Source organism: Populus alba, chromosome 6 (genome assembly GCF_005239225.2).
Source record: "Populus alba chromosome 6, ASM523922v2, whole genome shotgun sequence".
Lineage (NCBI taxonomy): Eukaryota > Viridiplantae > Streptophyta > Magnoliopsida > Malpighiales > Salicaceae > Populus > Populus alba.
The window spans coordinates 778,828-801,795 of record NC_133289.1 but is presented as its reverse complement, the minus strand read 5'-3'; the positions used below and the strand labels follow the sequence as shown (position 1 = coordinate 801,795).

At 35.7% G+C, this 22,968-nt stretch overlaps 2 protein-coding genes and 1 long non-coding RNA gene across 3 annotated transcripts; 2 read left to right on the top strand and 1 right to left on the bottom strand.

The window, feature by feature from the left end:
- Positions 1–658: 658 nt before the first annotated feature.
- On the bottom strand, positions 659–3,398 carry LOC118058466 (uncharacterized). Its single transcript, XM_035071169.2, has 2 exons — positions 3,111–3,398; positions 659–2,646 (listed from the first exon to the last, which is right to left on the bottom strand). Exon 2 carries the CDS (start codon positions 2,634–2,636, stop codon positions 750–752), a length of 1,887 nt encoding a protein of 628 aa, XP_034927060.1. The 5' UTR covers positions 2,637–2,646; positions 3,111–3,398; the 3' UTR covers positions 659–749.
- A 2,185-nt stretch (positions 3,399–5,583) lies between these two features.
- LOC118058485 (hydroxyproline O-galactosyltransferase GALT2) lies at positions 5,584–22,714 on the top strand. Its single transcript, XM_035071188.2, has 7 exons — positions 5,584–5,786; positions 11,328–11,430; positions 12,945–12,969; positions 13,502–13,734; positions 14,201–14,491; positions 20,096–20,224; positions 22,492–22,714. The coding sequence occupies exons 1-7, from the start codon at positions 5,584–5,586 to the stop codon at positions 22,702–22,704; spliced, it is 1,197 nt and encodes a 398-aa protein (XP_034927079.2). The 3' UTR covers positions 22,705–22,714.
- LOC140955657 (uncharacterized) lies at positions 20,382–22,243 on the top strand. Its single transcript, XR_012170035.1, has 3 exons — positions 20,382–20,488; positions 21,405–21,485; positions 22,078–22,243. It is a non-coding gene; the product is annotated as an uncharacterized lncRNA (long non-coding RNA).
- Positions 22,715–22,968: the final 254 nt, after the last annotated feature.

Here is a 22,968-nt window from a genome sequence, read left to right as displayed (position 1 = left end):
TTGTGCAACCAACTTGAATTTTGTGGATTTTTTAGTCCTAGTTCCACAAAAGTGTGCTTCTTGTATATATATATATTTTTTTTATATTAAAGATGCTGCAAAGAACATGAATTTGTACAAATACTTTACTTCTTATCATCAATATGAAAGGATATTATAAACACCTGCTCTTATCGCGATCATTACTACAAAATAAAAGGACCACTGGAATAAATTGCTTTCGATTGTCACAAGCTAAATCTTTATCATGAGCACAAATGACTTCCCATCCTCGATCTCAAGAAAATATATAATTCATGTAAAATGTGGACAGGAAATCAACAAGCTTGTAAGACTTTATCCCTTTTTCTCTTGCCCATAAATCAAGGAGAAAAGCTCCATCTAATGCTACAAGAAATAAAAGTTCATGAGTACGTTTAGGAAAACTTCGAGCTTACTGACGACTTCTTCTTATTCTTCTGTTTTTTTAATTTTGTCTTAAGACAAAGGATATCTTTGAACTAACGTGTTATCATATAAATAATATATGAACATGGATTTTGTCTTAAGAGTAAGGATATCTTTTGAACTAATTAACGTGTTGTCATATAAATAATATATAAACATGATAATTTAAGAAACCGAGAGTTCAAACCCTTTGTACATATAATAACGTATCAATCACAAACATGTAAAAATCTTATTATCAAAATAAACAAATGAAAAAAAGAAGAAGGAATAATAACATATGCAAGGTACCAAGTAATTATTTACTTGTAGATACACTGCTCATTTATGCCAAGATGAGACATAAGAACGGCCACAAAAGTAAGCAGCTCTCCTCCTTGACTAAGTGCTTTTGCATGCTCTTTCCATCCACAATGAATCGCAGCAAAAGTTAGCATCTCCACCCACACTTGAGATATCATTTCCCATTTTGTTTCATCTGACCACCCATCCTCTGTCTCCAGCAAGTCCAATGCACTGGCGAGGCTGCGACCATCAGATAGCACTGACCCTTCCGTTTGTCCCTCTTCAACTTGAAAAGTGGCTTCGACGCTGGTTGACATGTACTTTGCTTCACCCATCTCTTTAGGTAGCATAAACGGCATATCACTCCGAAGATACAACATGTAACTAGCTAAAGATCTGCTTACTTTAACAAGAGGAGATTCAGTATGGCCTACGTGACAAAACCAAGTGGCAATGTGCCATAATAGGAAGCTTTCATGAAAGTCTATATCAACCACAGACCAACCAAATTTTTCGGAGCATCTGTTATAATTTCCGAGTGCATGATCACCTCTCTCTGCCAAAATCATCCTTTGACCATCTGGGCGACTGTATCTTGAACGCATATCTAAGAGACGTTCGAAGATCAATTCCTTTAAATAACCATCTACATCCTCTTTCCATCTCCGAAAGTTGTGACCCTTGCTGATAAGATTTCCCATTGGTCCACTTTGCTCATTATGCTTATGTATGGCATGTTGGTTCATAGATTCTTTCCACCTTTTTTTATGAATAAGAGACGACAGCCACCGAGAAGAATAGATAAATTGACAAATAGACTTCGCCAATGGCTCCCTTTTCTTGCTAAGCCAAAGCATAGTCCAATCAGAGAGAAGCATCCAAATGACTGAGTAAATATCAAGAACAATAGCTCCTCCTAGCAACAAGTATGATATAGTGATATCAATTTCGGAATAGGCTTTGGAGTTTCTGGCCATTATCCAGAATGCAAGTAGTGCAGAGGCAGAGAGTAGAAAGTTGATGGAGCGGAGAAAGAGGCGAGGCCGCCAGCCAACCCCAGTCATCGCCTTGGTGAAAAGGACATCAAACATGAAACCCAACTCCACTCCTATCAACTCGAATGCTTTGGCAGCAGACTTCCTCTTCAAGATATTATAGCTGCTCATATGAGTTGGATATGTAACAAGGTAATCTCCATATAGTAACTTCAAAGTTCGGAATAAGAAATGAGCTTCATGGAGATGTTTTGCCTCTGGTCTTATGCGATCAAATTCCAAAACTCTATCGCACCTTGTTGCATCCATGTTATCGAAGTCATCGCGTGGAATTTTGTTATCTAATTGCTCTCGTAGAAGCTTCCTTTCTTCGTTTGCGGACTCTCTAAACTTGTTGGAGCTTGCTAACCAAAGAACCAAAACCCTCTCCCCATATTTCATGATTCCGGCAATAAAGATAGGAATGGCTAAATATCTGAGAGGATCCTTGCTCCACCATGACCTCAATGATGCATAAAAGGACATCGAAAGTTGCGTTAATAGCTGAAGCACGTGCCTCGACCACAGTTCGTTGTCCTCTACTGCATAGGCAGTAAAGGTGTAAGGGCCACCAAGGTGGACAAGGAGCATCGATGACCAAAATGCCGGGGTGATGCTTTCATTTGTAGTGGTACAATTCGATCCCCCTTGATTACGAGTAATTGTACCTAATGAAAGAGTTGCCAACGGGTCAGCTGACGTATATGCTAGCCAAACCATCGTCCCAAGCCAGATTCCAGCTGTATACTTTCGTCGACTGCCTGTGATGGTGAGGAAAATTTGCAGCCAGAGACTTAGCAAAATCATTGAGCGAAGCTGCCAGTCGTTCCACAATGCGACAACACGTCCAGGTAAACTATACACATCCATGTTTGCTCCCCTTCATTATAAGCCAGACATGAAGTTTACTTAAAGATATATATACTAATCAATTAAACAAAATACCAGCTAATAATCACGTGCATAATCGAAATATATATTATATTGAGAGAGAAAGGACTAAGAATTCATTTGAGTGAGAAATGTCTAAGAATTGTTCTGCATAATATATTGAGAGAGAAAGGACTAAGAATTGTTCTGCATAATCCAAATCATGCTTTAGTTTAAAGTACTATATGTAAAACAGTTCATGAGACATTACAAGGAATTATTTCATAAATTAGGTGGATGATGCTTAAGAATAATTTTATATTACATTCCCTAGCACATGCAAGACCAATTAATTTCTACCATCAATGGACTTTCAAATATAATACTGCACAAGGAAGAAAACAACTTTCAAATTTAAGCTCAGAGACTTGGAGAGAAATGAAGAAACGAAAGGGAGACGCATGCAACGCATACCTTAATTTACAGCCAAAATGTATCTGAATGCAAAGAGCAGTACTTGAGGTGGGATTTTGTGTATCTAGTCCCTCGTGCCACAAACCGCTCGCTCTCTGCACAAGCTAATTATTGTTGCGCTACCAACTTGAATGGTAATTGGTCACTGCGCTTTGCTTTTTATCATGAAATCAAAGGTTATTCTCAGGAAAGAATAAAACACTTTGCTCTCTGCACAAGCTAAAACGTTAAGATACTTTTTAACTACTCTGTATATAAGAATCATCATTAAGAATTAAAATGAGAAATGGAATATAAGGCTTTCAGTTTATGATTCTCATGAGCACAAATCCCTTCCTGTTCTGTCAAGCAACAAACGTCATCTAAAATTCATAGCGGAGGTAATCAAAAAGAATTACTGGAGATGAGCAAGCTTGGAGTGTAACGTTATTCCTCTTTCTATTTCTTTATCTTGTGAATAAAGAAGAAAGCTTCATGGCATATGGGGTCATCCCAAAAGTAAAAGCAGAAAATAAAAGCATTTTAATTAAGGGCTACCAAGTTGCTTTTCCTGTCACTCTTTTGGTTTAGACTCTTTTGGTTTAGACTCTTTTGGTTACCTTCTTACCTCAGCTATAAATTTTAGATAACGTTGTTGCTTGACAGGAGAGGATGGATATATATTTATATTAAATTAAATTAAAATTTTAAAAAAAAAAAGAAGAAGAAGAAGAAGCTAATTGTGCTCTTAAAAACAATGAAACATGTGATAGCTTTTACTGTGTATTTACACAGTATTTCAATTTCTCATGACTTCTAGCGAGTTGTTGCCCAAACCTACAAACAAAACTGATTTTTATCCTTTCTTTTTATTTTATGACTGTATCAATTAACATCAGGTCGCGGATGGACCGTCGAGGACTGGTCAGGTTTTCAAACTATATTTTTTCCATGGGATACATGATAATGATTAATTAACGTGTGATGAGGGTGTAGTTGTTGGGGTCTACATCGACAAAACCATCATGGTGGTGATGAACCTTGATGGTGAAAGTGTTTCAAGATGATAATGGCGACACACAGCCAAGTGACATGAAGGATTTTCATGTATGGAGAAGGATGGAAAGTTGGCAGTGCTTTATTTTTGGCAATATATTGTAGTGCTCGACTGGAAAAGTGATCTGGTTTAGTTGATACTAGTTACATGCCCCGCGTGATGCCGCGGGTCAATTATGTTTTGCATTTCAAAAATAGCCAAGATTTAAAAGTATTGTCACACCCCCACAAAAAAATAAAAAAAATTATAAGGCGCGACATCGGCTGGCGATTTTTGTGGTGTTCTAATGATTTGGTTCTTTGGAGTCGCCACCTAGTATTTGGTCACTAGGAACCCTAACTGGTCTTTCAGAGATTCTAAGGCAAGGGACTGGTTGCGTAAAGGGAAGGTACTAGCACCCCTAGTACGCCCTACCTAAGGTAAACTGCTTGGTGTTTGGTTTGCTCTATAGTCTATGGTGTTGGTGTTTTCTAATCCCGTCAACTCGTAAATCGCCCGGAAAAGAAAGAAAAAAAAATTCACAACTCTTAAAAAAAACAATTTTATACTTTCACGACTCGTAAACCGTGGAGTAAAAAAAAAATTAAAATTTTGAAATGTCCTCAATTGCAACCAAAGCTTCTTTCAAACATGTGCGCTGATTTATTACTCCCAATAATATTTTGGATGTTCGTCCTTTTAAGGATTTCTTCTTCCAAACATTAGCGGTGAACAATAACCACAACTTCTCCTCCCAAAATAAGATTTTTTATAGTGTTTGGAATATTGGCCAATACCCTTTGGAGTTTTACAAACATGTTGTAAAAATCCACAAATGCAAGAAAATGATTTGTGTTTAAGAAATCTATGCGAAAACACACCTTCAAAGCTTCCAATATTTTTTGTATATAAAAAAGAAAATTCAAAATCATGTTAGAGTATTGGCCGTATGCAACACGCAAGAAAACATTTTTTTTTGACGAAAACGGGTGTCTTTAAACACTGAAATTATATTCCCATAGTATAAAAAAAAAATGCAAATCAATGTATATAAAAAACAACAATATATTTTTTTTACTTTTCAGAAATTTTTTTTATTTTTTTATTATTTTTTTTTAAATATATATATATATATATATATACATCCACATGCATAATATAATAATATAATATAATATTAATATCAAGTGGGCTGGGCCGGCCCAACTAACTGGGCCGGACTCCAGCCCCAAAAATGTTGGGCCAGACTCGGCCCAACAACATCTTGTCTTGATCTGGGCCGGACCGGCCCAGACCCGCCTATCACTGGGCCAGACCCTGTCTAGCCCAACAGAAGAAAAAGAAATGAACGGGGGAGGGAATTATTTTCCCCCCCGTATGCCTCCTGCATGCAGAACGATTCTGCATGCAGGAGGCCAACCTATGCCAGCCTTCAACAGAAAATGCAGGGGGGTCAGAATGGCGTACCTGGCGCAGCGGAGACGGCGGCTTGCTGGCGGGGGCTGCGGTGGCGGCGGTGGCAGCGGCTTAGCTCACAGTGGTTTCCAAGTGGACCGAGACCACACCTTCGGTTCGCTCGCTTCTGCTTCAACTTCTGGATGTCCCCTCTCGGTTTCAACTACCCCAAGCTTTTCAAACCATGGGTTTTCGGTCACTGTTTCGTAAGTTTTGTGGTTTCTCTCTCTTTCGGTCTCTCTCTCTCTCACTGTCTCGGTTTTTTGTCTTTCTTTCGGGTCCCTCTTTTTCGTTCCTCCTCTCCTTTCTCACTCTGCTTCTTCTCTATTTATAGGCATATCGGGGCATGCATGGGGGAACGAGGCGTGCTGGTCGGTCGGTCGGCAGGCGCCGCTGCCAAGGTGCTTCTCTCGGGTTCGGTGGCGCGGCGGGTGGTCGGCCAGTGGCTTCGGTTTCGGGGGTCCCAAGGTGTGGAGTGTCGGGCCATGGCACGTGAGGAGAGAGGCGGGGACAAAAACCCCGGTTTTCCTCTCCTCTGCTACGCCTGCGAGGGGGAAGAAGAAGAGAAACAGTGCCATTCAAAACGGCACCGTTTGGTCTTTTTTTTTAAAAAAAAAAAAAAACGCATGAAACGGCGTCGTTTTGGAGAAAACGCGCCGTTTCATTTAAATGTGGCGCCAGAAATGCGCCAACGTTCACATCAGTCCCCCAATTATTTTTGTTCCTTTCAATTGTGTCCCTGCCAATTTCGGTCTTGTCCGCCAAGTTGGCCGCCTTTTCCACTTTGGTCCTTGGCCTCTAAATTATGCAATTTAGCCCTCAATTTATCAATAAACTTCCAATTTCTTCAATTAGGCCCCTCAATCAATTCCAAACAGCCCCCCTATCTTTGCGCCTTTTCCAAATTAGTCCCTGGTTTCGGATTTTCACAATTAAACCCCTAATTGGCCATTAAACTTCAATATTTATGCAATCAAGCCCCTGATTTGACTTAATAACATCCTAAAAATTATAATTTGGCCCCAGAACTTAAATTTCTTCAATTTAAAGCCCAAATTGACTTAAAAATCAATTTTTCTTTCAATCAAATCCCCTATAAAATCCAATTAAAAAATCAATTAAACCCATAAACATCCAAATTTGGGCTTCTCTCCTCAAAATTCAAAATTTCCTTCTCAATAGGGTTCTCATCCTTCAAGAATATATTGTCAAAAATCCAATCTTTGTATCTTTATACTCCTTGACCAATTTTCTGACCATTTTTCGAGCGCTTCTGCCTCCTGTTATTTTTCTAACCTTCTTTGGCTATTTATTTTATTTTTTGCGGGGACCCAAAAATGGGTTACAACAAGTATTAGGTTTTTTTGTAAAGTTATATCCAAGAGTCTCAGTTTTGGTTGCATCGCCTGATTCAAGAGTAATGTTTATAATAATAATAATAACATTAAACTTGGGTTAACCCTTAGCATAAAAGTGTCTAGACTACAATATCAGATCCAATAGCATTGGACGTGGGTCTAATTGCAAGGTCGTGTCATAAAAGTATGATAATTAAATAGATTAGTTAAAAAAAAACCAACAGGAAGAAAAAAAAACTAATGAAAAAAAAATATGAATTAATTGGGTTAACCCTTCAAACCAGGTTAACCCGTCATACCTTGAATTCGCATCATGAAAGTTTGATAATTAAAATAAATAATAATAATAAATTAATGGGTTAACCCATAATTAACTGGGCTAACTCGTCAAACCAGGTTAACCTGTCAAATTCGGAATCCATGTAATGAAAGTTTGATAACTAAATAGAAAACAATTTAACATTAACAATTTAAATTAAACAGAAAAAATTAATTAAAAAAAAAAAAAGCATCAGCCTTTTCACTGTGGACTGCACTGTGCAGTCCACAGTCAAAGGCATAAAAAAAAAAAAAAAAGGCATCAGCTGAAAACTACTTAGAAAAAAATTTTAATATTAATAAACTAAATTAATTAATAAAATTAATTAAAAAGAAAAAAAACCTCTAAGAAGAAAAAAAAATACTAAATAGAAAGAAATTTAACATTAACAAACTAAACTAAATGAAAAAAATAATTAAAAAACAAAAAAAAAAAACAAAAAAATTTTCAGGTTAACTCGTCAAACCAAGTTAACCCATTAAACCCGGGATCCGTGTCATGAATGTCTGGTAACTAAATAAAAAAAAAAAGTGAACATTAACAAACTAAACTAAACAAAAACAAATCCGGGTTAACTCGTCAAACCATGCTAAGCCTTTAAACCCAAGATCTGTGTCATGAAAGTCTGATAACTAAATAAAAAAAAATTAACTTTAACAAACTAAGTTAAACAAAAAAATTTATGAAAATAATAATAATAAAAATTGACGGGTCAACCTGGAATTAACTGGGTTCACCCATGAAATCAGGTTAACTCGTGAAACTCGGGAAATGTGTCATGAAAGTCTAATAACTAAATATAAAGAAATTTAACATTAACAAACTAAACTAGAAGAAAAAAATTAATAAAAAGAATAAAAAGCAAAAAAAAAATTATATTTTAACTTGTCAAACCAAGTTAACCCATTAAATCCGGTAAACGTGTTATGAAAGTCTGACCACTAAATAAAAAAATTAAAACATTAATAAACTAAATTAAACAAAAAAAAATTGTTAAAAAAAAAACAAAGGAAGAAGCAAAAAAAAAATCCCAAAAAACATAAAAAAAAAAAAGAAAAAAAAAGCTAAAAAAACTAAGACAACTTAAAAATTAAAAAAAAAAAAAAACCATCTAAGGAATCAGTGTTTTGCTGTGAAAATGAAAAAATTAATTAAAAAAAAAACCAGAAAAATAAATCTGAATTAACCCGTTAAACCTGGAATGCATGTTATAAAAGTTTGAGATAGAAAAAAAATTTAACATTAACAAAAAAAATTTAAAAAAAATATCCATTAAAAAAAACAAAGAAAAAATGAAGAAAAAGAAAAGCAAAAAGTAAAAAAAAAATAAAATTGAATTAATTGGGTTAACCCGTCAAACCTGGGATTCGCGTCATGAAAGTTTAATAACTGCATAGAAAAAACAAAATTGACGGGTTAACTCATAATTAATTTGGTTAACCTATGAAACCAGGTTAACCCATAATTAATTTAACAAAATAAATTAAACAAAAAAAATAATTAAAAAGATAAAATAGAAAAAAAAAATCTAGGTTAACCCGTTAAACCCGGAATGCATGTTATAAAAGTTTGAGATACAAAAAAAATTTAACATTAACAAAACAAAATGTAAAAATATCCATTAAAAAAAAACAAAGAAAAAATGAAGAAAAAAACACTTAAAAAAAAGCAAAAAGCAAAAAGTTAAAAGTTTAAAAAAAATGAAAAAAAAAGACATCTCAATTAAAAAAAAACAAAGAAAAAAAAACTAAAAAAAAAAAAAAACAGCTCAGCTTTTACTGTACTGCACTAAAATTGAGCTTTTTTAGTTATAGTTTAACTTTAACTAAGAGTATTAATAATTTATTTTCCATGATGGTTTTGCCACGAGGTTTTTGTTTTTTCCAAGAACTAGACCTCTTTCGTATTATTGTCAATGAGTGTGTTGTCATTTTATAAGCTGTGATAGTACATGACTCTGCTTCTTCTTCATGCTAGCTTTGATGTTCATCATTTGTCCTTTACTTTTTCAGGTTTGGTAGCTGTAGTTTTTCTTGCTTGATTTAGAGAGTGTGTGTGTGTGTTGCAGCTTTCCTTATTCAGTTTTTCTTCTTTTCTTTTCTTTTCTTTTCTTGCTTGCTTCCTCATGATTTCTGTTTCGTTGCTCCAATATTTTTCTCTTTGGTCTTGTTTTATCTATGTCTTTGTGGTTTGTTATTTTTTTTATGAAAGATTGATGAGTTTGCTTTTTCCTTTTTCTTTTTTCAGTTTATTAGATCTTTAACGGCTTCCATTCTTCCTTTTGACATGTTGGTTAGGTTTCTTTGTTTAAGTTAGCTACTTGGGCGTATTATGTTGGAAATAAAACAAGTGTGGTATAAGATCACCTAAGCAATGCAATATTAAAAAGTCAAGAACAAAACTAAAGAAGAAGAATAAAAATAAAAGGAAGGTTAATTTTATTGAAGTGTTTTTCTTTTTTATTTCACTCTCTATATTAATTAATAATACCTCATATATAGGCATAAAGTCCTAGATTATAAAAAAAATTAAATTTACAATGGAAAAAAACTTATATGAATAAGAAAAGCATTATGCCGACTTAACCATTTGACCAATTCATTTAATTCAATTAGTCAACCAGCTCCTCTATTCTTTAGAAAAACTAAAATCTAGTTTACTTTTAACATCTCCTTTTAAATTTGATTTTCTTATAACTCCCAATATGTCTCTCATTTTGGAAAAAATATCATATTCGAGTAGTATTATGAAAATATTCGTGATTTGGTTTTAAGTCTTCATATACTTGACTTTAACTTCTTTATTTGCAATGCAATATTTTAGATAATGAAATCTTATATCAATATGCTTCTTTCTATCATGAAATATTAGATTCCTTACTGATGTAATGCCTGATGAGTTATCCACATAAATTTCAATAGGTTTCTTTTGTGACATTCGCAATTCCTTCAATAATCTCCTTAGTCATATAGAATGACAAACACATGATATAGTAGCTATATCTCCAGTTTCACATGTTGACAAAGTGACTACAGATTGCTTCTTTAAACTTTGTGTGAATGCTATAACTCCCATTGTAGAAAACAAAACTTGTAGTGTTCTTTCTATCATCCATATCTCCAGCTGAATTGCTATCAATATAACCCACAAGTTTAAAGCTATTAGAATAACCATAGAATAAGCTAAAATTAACAATACCTTTGATATACCGAAGAGTTTGCTTCAAAACTTTGAAGTGTATCATAATAAGTGTCTCTATAAACCTACTTATAAGTCTTACTACAAAAAAAATATTTGGACGGGTACATGTTAAATATCTCAAACTCCCAACTAGGCTTTTAAATATTGTAGACTTTATTGTCTCCCCTTCATTATTCTTTAACATCTATATTCCAAACTCAGCTAAAGTATTCATTTTTGCACAATTCTTCATCTTGAACTTCTTGATAACCTCCCTTGAAAACTTCTCTTGATTCACAAAGATTCTATATTTTTCTTATTTGATGTCAATCTCTAAATAGTAGGACATTACACCAATATTTATTATTTCAAACTCCTTGGTCATTGTTTGCCTGAAATCTTCAAAAAAGTATTTTATTTCATCATCAATTGCACCAAAAATTTGAAAGAAATTAGTTGTCATTGAACTCAAGCCTGCATGTGAACATGGACTCAGTTGGCTGTTGAATGTCAGGAAGGAACTTAATTGATAGATTATAATGAAAATGATACGAGACACCATAACTTAATGAACCATTAACAAAAACATGTTTTTTAAATTGGTTCAAATATTTGGATGCTGAATGTTCTTGATCCAGGCTCTACTGAACTCAATCTATAGAAAATTGACGAGGTTCATAAATTTAAGGTAGCCAAGCTCGCAGGAGAGGCAGCTCTTGCCAATACAGAGTTGGAGAAGGCTAGGTGCAAAGTTACCATTAAAGCAGCTGAACAAGCAGAGATGGAAGCATAAAAGGGCAATAAGCTTAGACGAAAGCCGAGCGAGAGATGAAGGAGAAGAATTGTGCTTAATTTGAATGCTTTGGAACAAAATGGTGTGCGATATACAGTACTACTGAAGACGCAAAGTTGATCATACCCACCCCAGTTGCCATCAAAGTTGCCAACAAAATGGTGTTGCTTACAGAAAGATCGAAGCGGTTCCACCAGGTGGTAAGGTGGTGAAATAATAATCTTCTTAGGATTACGGGAGTGATTGTTTGTGCCACCTAATTTAAGTCATTTCTACCTTTCAGCATCTGACTTTTTGGTTAAAGATTTTAGTTACACAGATCTCATGATCTTTTTAATGTATCTTTAACAGGACTAATTAGTTTGGTCTTTTGTTTTTTCTCCTCTTTCTTAGTTACTTTTTATAATCTTTCTTTTTATTCGGTCACCATTTACTTAATGGTATATATATATATATATTGCTTTATATATAAATTTATATATAAAAAAATTAATTCAGCTTTAAATAGTGCGCATGTTTATCCTTAAAATTCATTAAATGTTGGTTAAAAAACCTAATTATTTTTTAGAGTTGTTTAAATTCATGACTGATTTATGAAATAAACTTGAAAAAGCTTTGTTGTGAACAATAAAAAACTGACTTGAGTTGACTCAGTCCAATTACTCAGACCCTAGAGGAGGTCATATCTAGCAAAAATCACTTTTACTCTTATGAATTTCCACGTCTCCAAAGATTACCTGCTGTGAAGCGCGGGTATTAAATCTAGTAAGGAACACTAAAAGGCATGGTTTATCTATATATTCGATATAGCAATGACGGTGTAATGAAATCAAATAATTTTTTTAAGGTAATATAGTTTTTTTATGATACATTAATTAATCATTATTAAATAGATCAGAAATAAAATTGGTTATTTTATTCTTTACAGTACTTAAATAACTTAATTGTCCTTCAAAACAAAACAAAATTTATTAAACAACTATATATATCACTAGTCATATATATTTGAACAGCATGATATATATATATATATATATATATATATATATATATATATATATTAACTTTTTTATTTTTAAAATTATAAATTAACCAAATTCTGTATCAACTGATTATTTAAAATGTTTTTCACTAATTTAAGCACAAAAAAACGAGGTAGCCTATTTCAAACCCGACTTGCCTTTTAGGCATAGTTCATAATTGGAAATCAAAGGGAAAAAAAAAAGAAATTAAATCACAGTGCTATGAAAATTAAATCCAGCATGGGAAAACCTGTCTCTATTATCGGTAACTGTTTTCCAGGCCATAAACTCCCCCATTCTATTCACCCCTGGTTTTGCAAGGGAATCGACCATGAAATTTGCTTCTTGAAGGGTATGACAGAAGAAAACATCACCCAAAACAGAAGAAAACCGAGAGTCTTTAATGGATAAATCATGGAATTTTCAAAATCTAGAACTAGGTTTAGTCATCCAATTTACCATGGAAGCTAGGTCGGATTCTTATTTTTTTATTTTAAATTAATTTTTGTAATATTTTAAATTATTTTTATATACTGATATTAAAATATTTTAATAAAATGTTGAAAGATCTATTTTACACGTTGTATATATTACGGTTAAACTTGGGATATTTATAATAATAAATAAAAAACTGTTGTTTTTTACTTATTAATTTCTTTTTAGTAACTTTAAATGATAATTTATCAGCCCAGCAAAAGAAAGATGAGGATATGCTGGGTAAGATTTAACTTGTTTTCTTAATTGTGTTAATTAACTTGTTTTCCTTGTTTGCTTATGTACGTTAAGTCAAATGCAACTTGGAAAGATAATTATTTAGTGTATACATGTATTAAAGAAATAATTTATTTTCTTCTTTTCATGGGTGCCAAAACCACAAATAGCATTCCCCATTATATGCTGGAAATTAAGTAGATGTAAAGAATTTTCCCAAGTTGGATTTAAATTCACCTTGTGACGGGTTGGGGCCAACGAAACATGGCTTCGCATATAAGCATATATTGAAGAATTCAAGAAATGACTTGAGGTATTTGAATGAGGCTCAAGTCCCAGGAATTGATGTTTAAAAGTTTTGGATATTCTCTAGACACTTTTCTTCACACCAGCTGTTGTGTGAGGTGAGAGAGATATTGTTGCTTTTATTATTTTTTTATACAATTCAATTAGAAATAGGGACAAAAGCTAAAACTGCTTATGTCACTCTATTTTAAATAATTAAATTGAAAGTTTTTCTAATGCATATGTTTGACAGTTGATGAACATGTGAGGTGTGAGAAATGGATGCGTGATGATAATGTAGATTCAAAAGAGTCCAAGACAGCCTCATGGTTCAAGAGATTTATAGGGCGTGAACAGAAACCTGAAGTGACATGGCCATTTCCTTTTGTGGAGGGCGGATTGTTTATCCTGACCTTGCGTGCTGGTGTTGATGGATACAATATTACTGTTGGGGGGCGGCATGTGACCTCATTTCCATATCGTCCGGTATGTTGATATAGATGAGAAAAAAAGTGATTGTTATTCCCTTTGACAGTTTTTTCCTGATTCTCTAACTCAAATGGTGAACCTTGGCCTTCTGGATTTGGGACATATATTTGCATGTCTGATGCTCAATGGTCTTTCTAGTGGTTCCATCCACTCACTATGGAAAAACAGTGCTTTCAAATTGTTTGTGAGATTTGCATTTTTTCTATGAATATTTCCAGGAACTAAGCTTATCACTGTTTGCCATCATTTTAAGTCTGTGATTCCTTTTCTTGATTCCCTTTTCTTTCCACTGGATTTCTTTGTTATGGTCTATCTGTAGATTTTTGAGGTTCCTGTTCTTAACAGTCATGTTTGTTACAGTGGTATTATGTTTTGTTTAAGTACATATTCAAAGAGAGGATCAATTCTTTTCTATTAAAATTAAACTCAAAATACTTTCCTAAAATTTTTTCTTTGCCTTTAGGGATTTACCCTCGAAGATGCAACAGGATTAGCAATCAAAGGAGACGTAGATGTTCATTCAGTTTTTGCAACTTCTCTGCCCAGCTCTCATCCAAGCTTCTCTCCTCAGCGAGTATTGGAAATGTCAGAGAAGTGGAAAGCTCATCCTTTACCAAAGAGTCCCCTTCAACTTTTTATTGGGATCCTATCAGCTACAAATCACTTTGCAGAACGCATGGCAGTTAGAAAAACTTGGATGCAATCATCTGTAATCAAGTCTTCAAATGTAGTTGCTCGTTTCGTTGTTGCACTGGTAAGATCTCCACATTGATTTATTTATTTTGAAGGAGTGTTTAACTGTATCAACAGTCACTTAATTATTCCATGATTTCAGAAGGATTCCTCAACCATCAAATTTTCTAATGTATTATTTCAACTTCAAAAGTGTAGTGCGCGGTCTTTTTATCCAATTTATGTTTCTGCTTGCTAACATTTTTTTAAAAAAAATATCATTGAAAAAGTGAAATTAAAAAAATATATACATGCTAGTAGTTGTTTGGCTACATCAGAAAAAAGTTGTTGGAAAGTTGGGATCAAAGCACTGCATTAAAATCTCAAAGAAAATTGTAATTGCACTAATAGATTTTGAAATTGAGCAATAGTTGAGGGACCACTGACACATTTAGCAGCCTTAACCCCCCCCCCCCCTCATTGATGATTAAAGCACTCAAAATAACTTTACAAGTCAAGAGAACTTGGATGCTAGGATCAATCTCTAGTTACCCTTCAACCTCTGCAGATGTAGCCACAGGCTAGGGTGTTGAGGATACTCCAGAATCCCCTCCTGATTCTTAGCTCATAATTATAGGAATGTAATATATTGTATTTATGTTATGATTCTTTCCTTCTTAGTAGTCCAGCTACACATGTATACATGCTCTATATAAATAAAACGTATCTCCACCTCATAAGTAAGGTGGTTTCTCAAAACCTTCACATGGTATCAGAGCTCTTCTAGGTTAAATTCCAAAACAAGCAAAAAAATTCCTTCCTCCCTTCTTCCTCATGGCAGAGCCTCTCTCTTTCAATACCATGGTTCACATGATCACCATTAAGCTCTCAGCCACAAATTTTTTGCTCTGGAAAAGCCAGCTCATTCCTCTCCTTCAATGCCAAGGTTGCATTGGTTTCATTGATGGTTCTCTTCAGCAACCATCTGAAAGAATCACCACCACAGACGGTACCTTTACTGTCAACCCTGAATTCCTTGAATGGAAACTCAAGGACCAACGGATCTTAAGCCTATTGTTGTCATCTCTCACAGAAGAAGCCATGGCAGCTGCTGTTGGTCTTGCAACCTCTCGGGATGTCTGGCTTGCTCTTGAACGTGTGTTCAGCCATAGATCTAAAACTCGAGAGATTCGCCTAAAGGATGAACTTCAACTCATGAAGAAAGGAAACCGCTCCATTGCTGACTTTGCCCGTGCATTCAAAGGCCTTTGTGATCAATTAGTGGCAATCGGACGACCAGTTGATGAAGTTGATAAATCTCATTGGTTTCTCCGTGCTCTTGGCACTGAGTTTGCTTCCTTCTCCTCCATACAGATGGCTCTTACATCTCTGCCTTCATTTCATGATTTGGTCCCTCTGGCTGAAAGTTTTGATTTGTTTCAAAAATCACTTGAAACTCCCACTCTCTCTTCTGCAGCGTTCACAGCCACAATGAACAGAGGACACTTTCGTGGTGGAAATTTTCGTCCCACAGGAAATCGTCGCCACAGAGGTGGCTCACATGGCAGCACAAATGGCTCCTCCTCTAGCAACTTCGGTGGTCATTCATTTGGGAATAATAGATCTCGCCGCTCTTATAATCCACGCTGCCAAATCTGCAAAACAGAGGGCCACACTGCTGATCGATGTCAGAATCGATATGATCGTGTAGAGCCATCAGCGCACATTGCTGAAACCTTTCCTGGCTCCACCTCAGATTGGTACCTTGACACCGGTGCCTCTGCTCACATGACGCCAGATTCGACTGCACTGATCTCCTCCGAGCAATATGTTGGTAAGGATAAGGTTATTGTGGGAAATGGGGCTCCTCTTTCCATCACCCATACGGGTACCTCTCAACCCTCTCCAAATTTAAAATTGCTTGATGTTTTATTGGTACCACATCTCACAAAAAATCTTTTGTCCATTAGTAAATTGACTAAAGACTTTCCTTTTCTGGTCACATTTATTGACTCTTCTTTTATTATTCAGAACAAGATCACAAGAACGGTGGTGGCAACCGGAAGATGTGATGACGGTCTCTATGTACTAGAGCGAGGCAATGCTGCTTTCATTTCTGTCCTAAATAAATCTGCCCTTACAGCATCGTATGATTTATGGCATGCGCGTCTTGGTCATGTTAATCACTCTATTATTTCTTTATTAAATAAAAAAGGGCATTTATCCCTTACTTCTATTTTGCCTAATCCGGCTATTTGTGCTACATGTCAGATTGCAAAAAGTCATAAGCTTCCATTTTCTACTAATAATACTCGATCCAACTCTATTTTAGGTCTTATTCATTGCGACATCTGGGGCCCAGCTCCTATTAAATCAAAAATGGGTTTTGCATATTACGTGATATTTGTCGATGATCACTCTCGTTTTACATGGCTCTACCCAATGAGATTTAAATCTGATTTTATTGATATTTTTCTTCAATATCAGACCTTTGTAGAAAATCAATACTCTTGCAAAATTAAAATTTTTCAGAGTGATGGTGGTGCTGAGTTTTGCAGCAACCGTTTTCAATCTCAGCTCCGCTCCTCTGGTATTCAACACCAAAAGTCTTGCCCCTATACTCCTTCTCAAAATGGACGGGCTGAGCGCAAGCATCGCCATGTGACTGAAATGGGCCTTGCACTCTTATTTCATTCACGAGTACCCACTTATTATTGGGTTGACGCTTTTAGTACAGCGACTTACATCATCAATCGGTTGCCTACCCAACTTCTTGGAGGTCTTTCTCCCTTTGAGATTTTACATGGTAAAGCTCCTCTTTACATCAATTTTCATCCTTTTGGTTGTAGAGTTTATCCATGTTTACGTGATTATGCTGCTAACAAATTTTCTCCACGCAGCATTCCATGCATATTCTTGGGTTACAGTCCTTCCTATAAAGGTTATCGTTGTCTAGACCCTGTTACCTCCAAGATCTATGTCACGCCCCATGCCAAATTTGATGAACTCAATTTTCCACTAATACCTAACTCTATCGCACAGCCTCCTACATCCTTAGATTTTTCCAGTTTTAATGAGCTCGTACACGCCCATGACCCACCATTATCTACTGCCCCATTGCCCACAGTTCCTCAATCTAATCCTCATTCTCGGTCTCAGTCGCATGCATGTCGTCTCTGTTCTGACTCTTTACTTGAGCCTATGCAGGTTTCTACTGATCAGATGTCTTCCATACAGAACATCCCAGCTTCTTCTGAAGCCCCTGGTCCTCAAACACATGCTCCATTACATTCTGACACTCCAACTCATCCTCATGATCAGTCTGTTGCTTCATCCTCTCACCCGATGGTCACTCGAGCTAAAGCAGGCATTTTTCGGCCACGTTACCCCACTTATCTGAGTCAACATGTCTCGGGTCTCTTACATGCCCTCCTTACTACATCTGAGCCCCGTGGATTCAAGACTGCTGCCAAAAACCCTGCATGGCTCGCTGCTATGGATGAAGAACTCAATGCTCTCCGTGAAAATTGCACTTGGGATCTTGTTCCTCGACCTCCCAACACAAACATTGTGGGTTCCAAATGGGTTTTTCGTACAAAATATCAGTCTGATGGCTCTATTGACCGACTCAAGGCCCGTCTTGTTGCCAAAGGCTACACTCAACTCCCTGGTCTTGACTACACTGATACCTTCAGTCCAGTAGTCAAAGCTTCCACTGTTCGTGTAGTGTTGTCACTAGCAATCACTCATGGTTGGCCTCTTCGCCAACTTGATGTTAAAAATGCTTTTCTTCATGGTATTTTGCAGGAACATGTTTATATGGAGCAGCCTCCTGGATATGTTGATCCTCGCTTTCCTCAGCATGTTTGCAAACTCAAGAAGGCTCTTTATGGCCTCAAGCAGGCTCCGCGTGCTTGGTTTCAACGATTCAGCTCGTTTCTTTTGAAACTTGGTTTTACATGCAGTCGTGCTGATACCTCCTTATTTGTTCTGCATCGTCAACAACAAATCATTTATCTCTTACTCTATGTTGATGATATTATCCTCACTGGCAACAATAACTCTCTTCTCAACAGCTTCATTCAACAGCTTCACTCAGAATTCGCCACCAAGGACTTAGGTTCTCTCAGCTACTTTCTTGGTCTCGAAGCCACCTCTACCTCGACAGGACTCTTTCTCAGTCAGACCAAGTATGCTCGCGACATTCTTACGAGAGCTCAACTCCTTGATTGCAAACCGGTATCCACTCCTATGGTTGTCGCTCAACATCTTTCTTCCGCTGGTTCTCCGTTTGCAGATATCACTCTGTACCGTTCTCTTGTTGGTGCTCTGCAATACTTGACCATCACTCGTCCTGATCTTGCTCATTCTGTCAACTCCGTTAGCCAATACTTGCATGCTCCTACTGATGACCATTTTCAAGCTGTAAAGCGCATCCTTCGGTATGTCAAAGGCACTCTTCACTTTGGCCTTTCATTCACTACCTCCTCTTCTGCTACCATTACTGCTTACTCTGATGCTGATTGGGCTGGATGCCCTGACACTAGGCGCTCCATTTCTGGTTACTCCATCTATCTTGGCGACAACCTTGTCTCCTGGAGTGCCAAGAAGCAACCTACGGTATCTCGCTCTAGCTGTGAATCTGAGTATCGTGCCCTTGCTTCCACTGCTGCGGAGGTTTTATGGTTAGATCATCTCCTGCATGATTTACACATCCCTCGTCCAGATCGACCGCTACTTCTCTGTGACAACAAAAGTGCCATCTTTTTAAGCTCCAATCCAGTCTCTCACAAGCGCTCCAAGCACATCGATCTTGACTATCATTTCCTTCGAGAACTTGTGGTCGCTGGTCGTATTCGCATTCAACATGTTCCTTCTACTCTTCAAGTTGCAGATGTCTTTACCAAGAGTGTTTCCAGGCCACTCTTCACATTCTTTCGCTCCAAGTTACGCATGTGCTCTAATCCCATGCTTACCTTGCGGGGGGGTGTTGAGGATACTCCAGAATCCCCTCCTGATTCTTAGCTCATAATTATAGGAATGTAATATATTGTATTTATGTTATGATTCTTTCCTTCTTAGTAGTCCAGCTACACATGTATACATGCTCTATATAAATAAAACGTATCTCCACCTCATAAGTAAGGTGGTTTCTCAAAACCTTCACATAGGGTAGTGTTGGTTTAAGTCTTAGGTTAAAATTTTGCCTTGCAAAGAAACTTTGTGTGGTGACACTCACATAAATACCCTTGATATACGACATATGCATGTGAGGTTTGCTCAATTTATGCACCCTTTCTATTTTTTTTGGAGGAAATGCTTTGGAGTATTCTTATTCCTTCTTATCCCAAAATATGATCCATTATTCCCTTATTTATGTCCATGGTCAAAAGTTCAGAGGGGTGGTTATTCTGCGAGTTGTCATTTTGCCTTTCTATCAAGTACATATTATGTGTTTAGGGCTCATTGTGCATAAGTGAGCCTGTATGTGCGTCTCAGTTGTTGAATTATTTAATCATCTTGATGTAATATTGTGCATTCTATAAGATGTTCTGTTGTTTTGGAACAGAGGAAGTGGCATTATGTTTTTTTACTATTCATTTTTCTTTTTTGCCATTCTTCTTAGCTACCATTTTTATAACAGTCACACTCTAATTTATCTTTGTTCTCGTTTACGAAATCACAGAATCCAAGGAAGGAGGTGAATGCAGTGCTAAAAAGAGAGGCAGCTTACTTTGGTGATATTGTGATTTTGCCATTTATGGATCGCTATGAGCTTGTGGTTCTCAAAACTATTGCTATTTGTGAGTTTGGGGTAAGTCTACACTTTATGTAATGTTTTGAAATTTATGAATGGAAAATACAATAAAGTCCTTAAAGGCTTAGATGTAAGAATAAATTAAATGAGTGGTATAGTAGTAATTGGATAAATAGTTGATATATAAATAGAAAAAAAAAAAAGAGAGAGATCTGAAAATTTTGAGAGAGAATCGGCAGGAGAGAAGGAAGGAAGAAGAAGAAGAGAAAAGAGGGGAAAATAAGGGAAAAAGGAAAGGACTTGAGGAAATAAGTTAAAAAGGTAAGATTTAGGTTGTTTAATGTGTATAATATGTTTTAAGTAAGCTTTAATTTGATTTTGATGAATGTTAGGGTTTTGAGAATTTGTGTTTTGGTTTAAATTGATGAATTAAATTGAATGATGGAGGTTGATTGTTGTGTTTAATTGATGATTTAGTTGATTATGAAGATTTTGATGATTTTGAGTTAGAGTTTTGGTTAAATGGTGAAATTTGAGTGAGAAATCAGGGGAGAACAGTGGGGTTTCTGTTAAATTCTGGATTGGAGGTTGAAGATGACAAAAATTCAATTTGGTCCCTCAATTCCGAAAATTACAGTTTAGTCCCCGAACTTTGGAAAATTACAAACTGGTCCCTGGAGCATATTCCGAGATTCTGAACAGAATAACATATAAATTATGGGTAGAATTACTGTATAGATAAGATAATTTAACACTTTCAATTTGGTCCTCCAATTTAACAAAAATTACAATTTGACCCTAAAAATTTGGTAAATTTCCAGAATGGTCCCTGAAGCATAATGATACATCCTGGACAGAATTGAGGATTAATTGAGGTCATAATTTCAGTATATTCATGGATTTATGACAAATTTCAGTTTGGTCCTCCATTTGACAAAAGTTACAATTTGGCCTTAAAAATATGGAAAAATTTCAGATTAGTCCCTAGCTGTAATCCTAGCTTTTTCAGATTATTTTGATGAATAATTAAGGGTTATTTAGTGAATTATTACCAATTTTATTAGTTGTTTTTATTATGGGTTAGATTTCGGGAAAACCGTTAGATTTTGGGTTTTTAAGAAAATTGACTAGTTAGTTCAAAAACATATAAGATTACAGAATACACACTTAGTTAAGTGTATTAAATAGGTTATATTTTCTTTTGAGTCATTCTTGAATATGTCTCCTTTGTATTCAGATAATCCTGATATTCTACCGGCGGGACGTCAGTAGGATTTTCTTCGGTGTTTGCTTTTGAGTGCTGTTGCTTTTGAGTCAGGTGAGTGGATAATTTTCCATATGCATGAGAAATAGTATAAATATTTGATTTGTTAATATGAATTGAGTCATGCTTCTTGATAATATATATGCTGATTATTATCCTTGTTATGATAAAGCATGATCAATTATTGAATTTGAATTCTTGATATGAACCAACATATATTTTGAATTGATTTCTGAATTGATAGCTCCTCATTTGATTGATGTAATGAGTTGAGCTTTGAGATATGAATATGTTTGTTTGATTACGATTATGAACCTATGGTATGTCAGTCAGAATACCCATGCTAACAGGGTAGTGTTAGTCTTTGTGCACATAGTATCTGAACCCTAGTTGGTCGGGGGAGTCACCAACCTGTGTGGACTGATCATCCCACAGTACGGAGCCTCATGCTCATTGCATTTTGATTTTCTGACGAGCTTTACCATATAATCTTCTTGTTATGGCCTATTTGAGAAACCTTCCAATAAGAACCTAGAGCCATAATTGTATATATATTCTCATTGCTGTATTACCTCGTGTGTGTATATTGAACGTTATCTACTCACTGAGTTGTTGAACTCACCCTCTCATTATTTATCCTTTTCAGGCTTATAGCTTGATAGCAGGTCACTTTTGTTGAATCTTCCGAACCTGCTTTTTGGTTGTAATTTGTACCTTCCTTTTATGTCAAGTTAGTGCTCCAAAACTATGAATATATATGAACTCTTGTATTAAGACAATCGAATTATGTTATAAAGTTAGTTTTGTTATTACCGCTGCGTTGAACAACTCTGATTGAGTTTTGAAGGATAAGTTGTATATAAGTTTGGGTTCGCATAAGTACGGAACCTTGGAGGGGAACCTTGCTTATGTGCCGGTCACGGATCCAGGATTCGGGTCGTGACACTTTATTCATTGATCATCTTTCATTGAATCTTTTAAATAGGATATCTGTGACTGTGTACTTAATTATATCTCCTGAATCTAGTTGTTTTGGTATCTCTGAATATGCTGAATACAGGTTCAGAATGTCTCAGCTGCATACATAATGAAATGTGATGATGATACATTTGTTAGGGTGGATACAGTCTTGAAAGAAATTGATCGTACCCCTCCCAACAAGTCTCTTTATATGGGCAATCTCAATCTCTTACATCGTCCTCTAAGAAATGGAAAATGGGCAGTTACTTTTGAGGTATGTAAGTTTAATGCATTTGTGGGAATTCTGATTTAATAAAATCCCTTGCAACACTGTCTTCGCTCTTATTAATTCAATTGTTTTGTTCCCTTTTCTCTTAAAATAACATACAAAAAAGGAAATAAAATAAAATAAGAAAGTCTGGGTAAAAGGAGTAAAAGGGCAATTATTAGAATCTCTAAAAATATACATCTCAGCAATCTCTTCTGGGATCACATAAGCCACCTGGGGTTGGGCTGAACATCATGAAAAGAAGCTGAAGAAGTTTTAATTGCATCAATATCTCATATGGATCTGATG

Excerpts from the sequence above, each read along its gene's own strand:
- LOC118058466 (XM_035071169.2), bottom strand. The coding sequence starts at position 2,636 with ATGGATGTGTATAGTTTACCTGGACGTGTTGTCGCATTGTGGAACGAC.
- LOC118058485 (XM_035071188.2), top strand. The coding sequence starts at position 5,584 with ATGGCGTACCTGGCGCAGCGGAGACGGCGGCTTGCTGGCGGGGGCTGC. Across the intron at positions 11,431-12,944 it reads CGAAGCGGTTCCACCAGGTG|CAAAAGAAAGATGAGGATAT; the intron begins GTAAGGTGGTGA and ends TTATCAGCCCAG. Across the intron at positions 14,492-20,095 it reads CTCGTTTCGTTGTTGCACTG|AATCCAAGGAAGGAGGTGAA; the intron begins GTAAGATCTCCA and ends ACGAAATCACAG.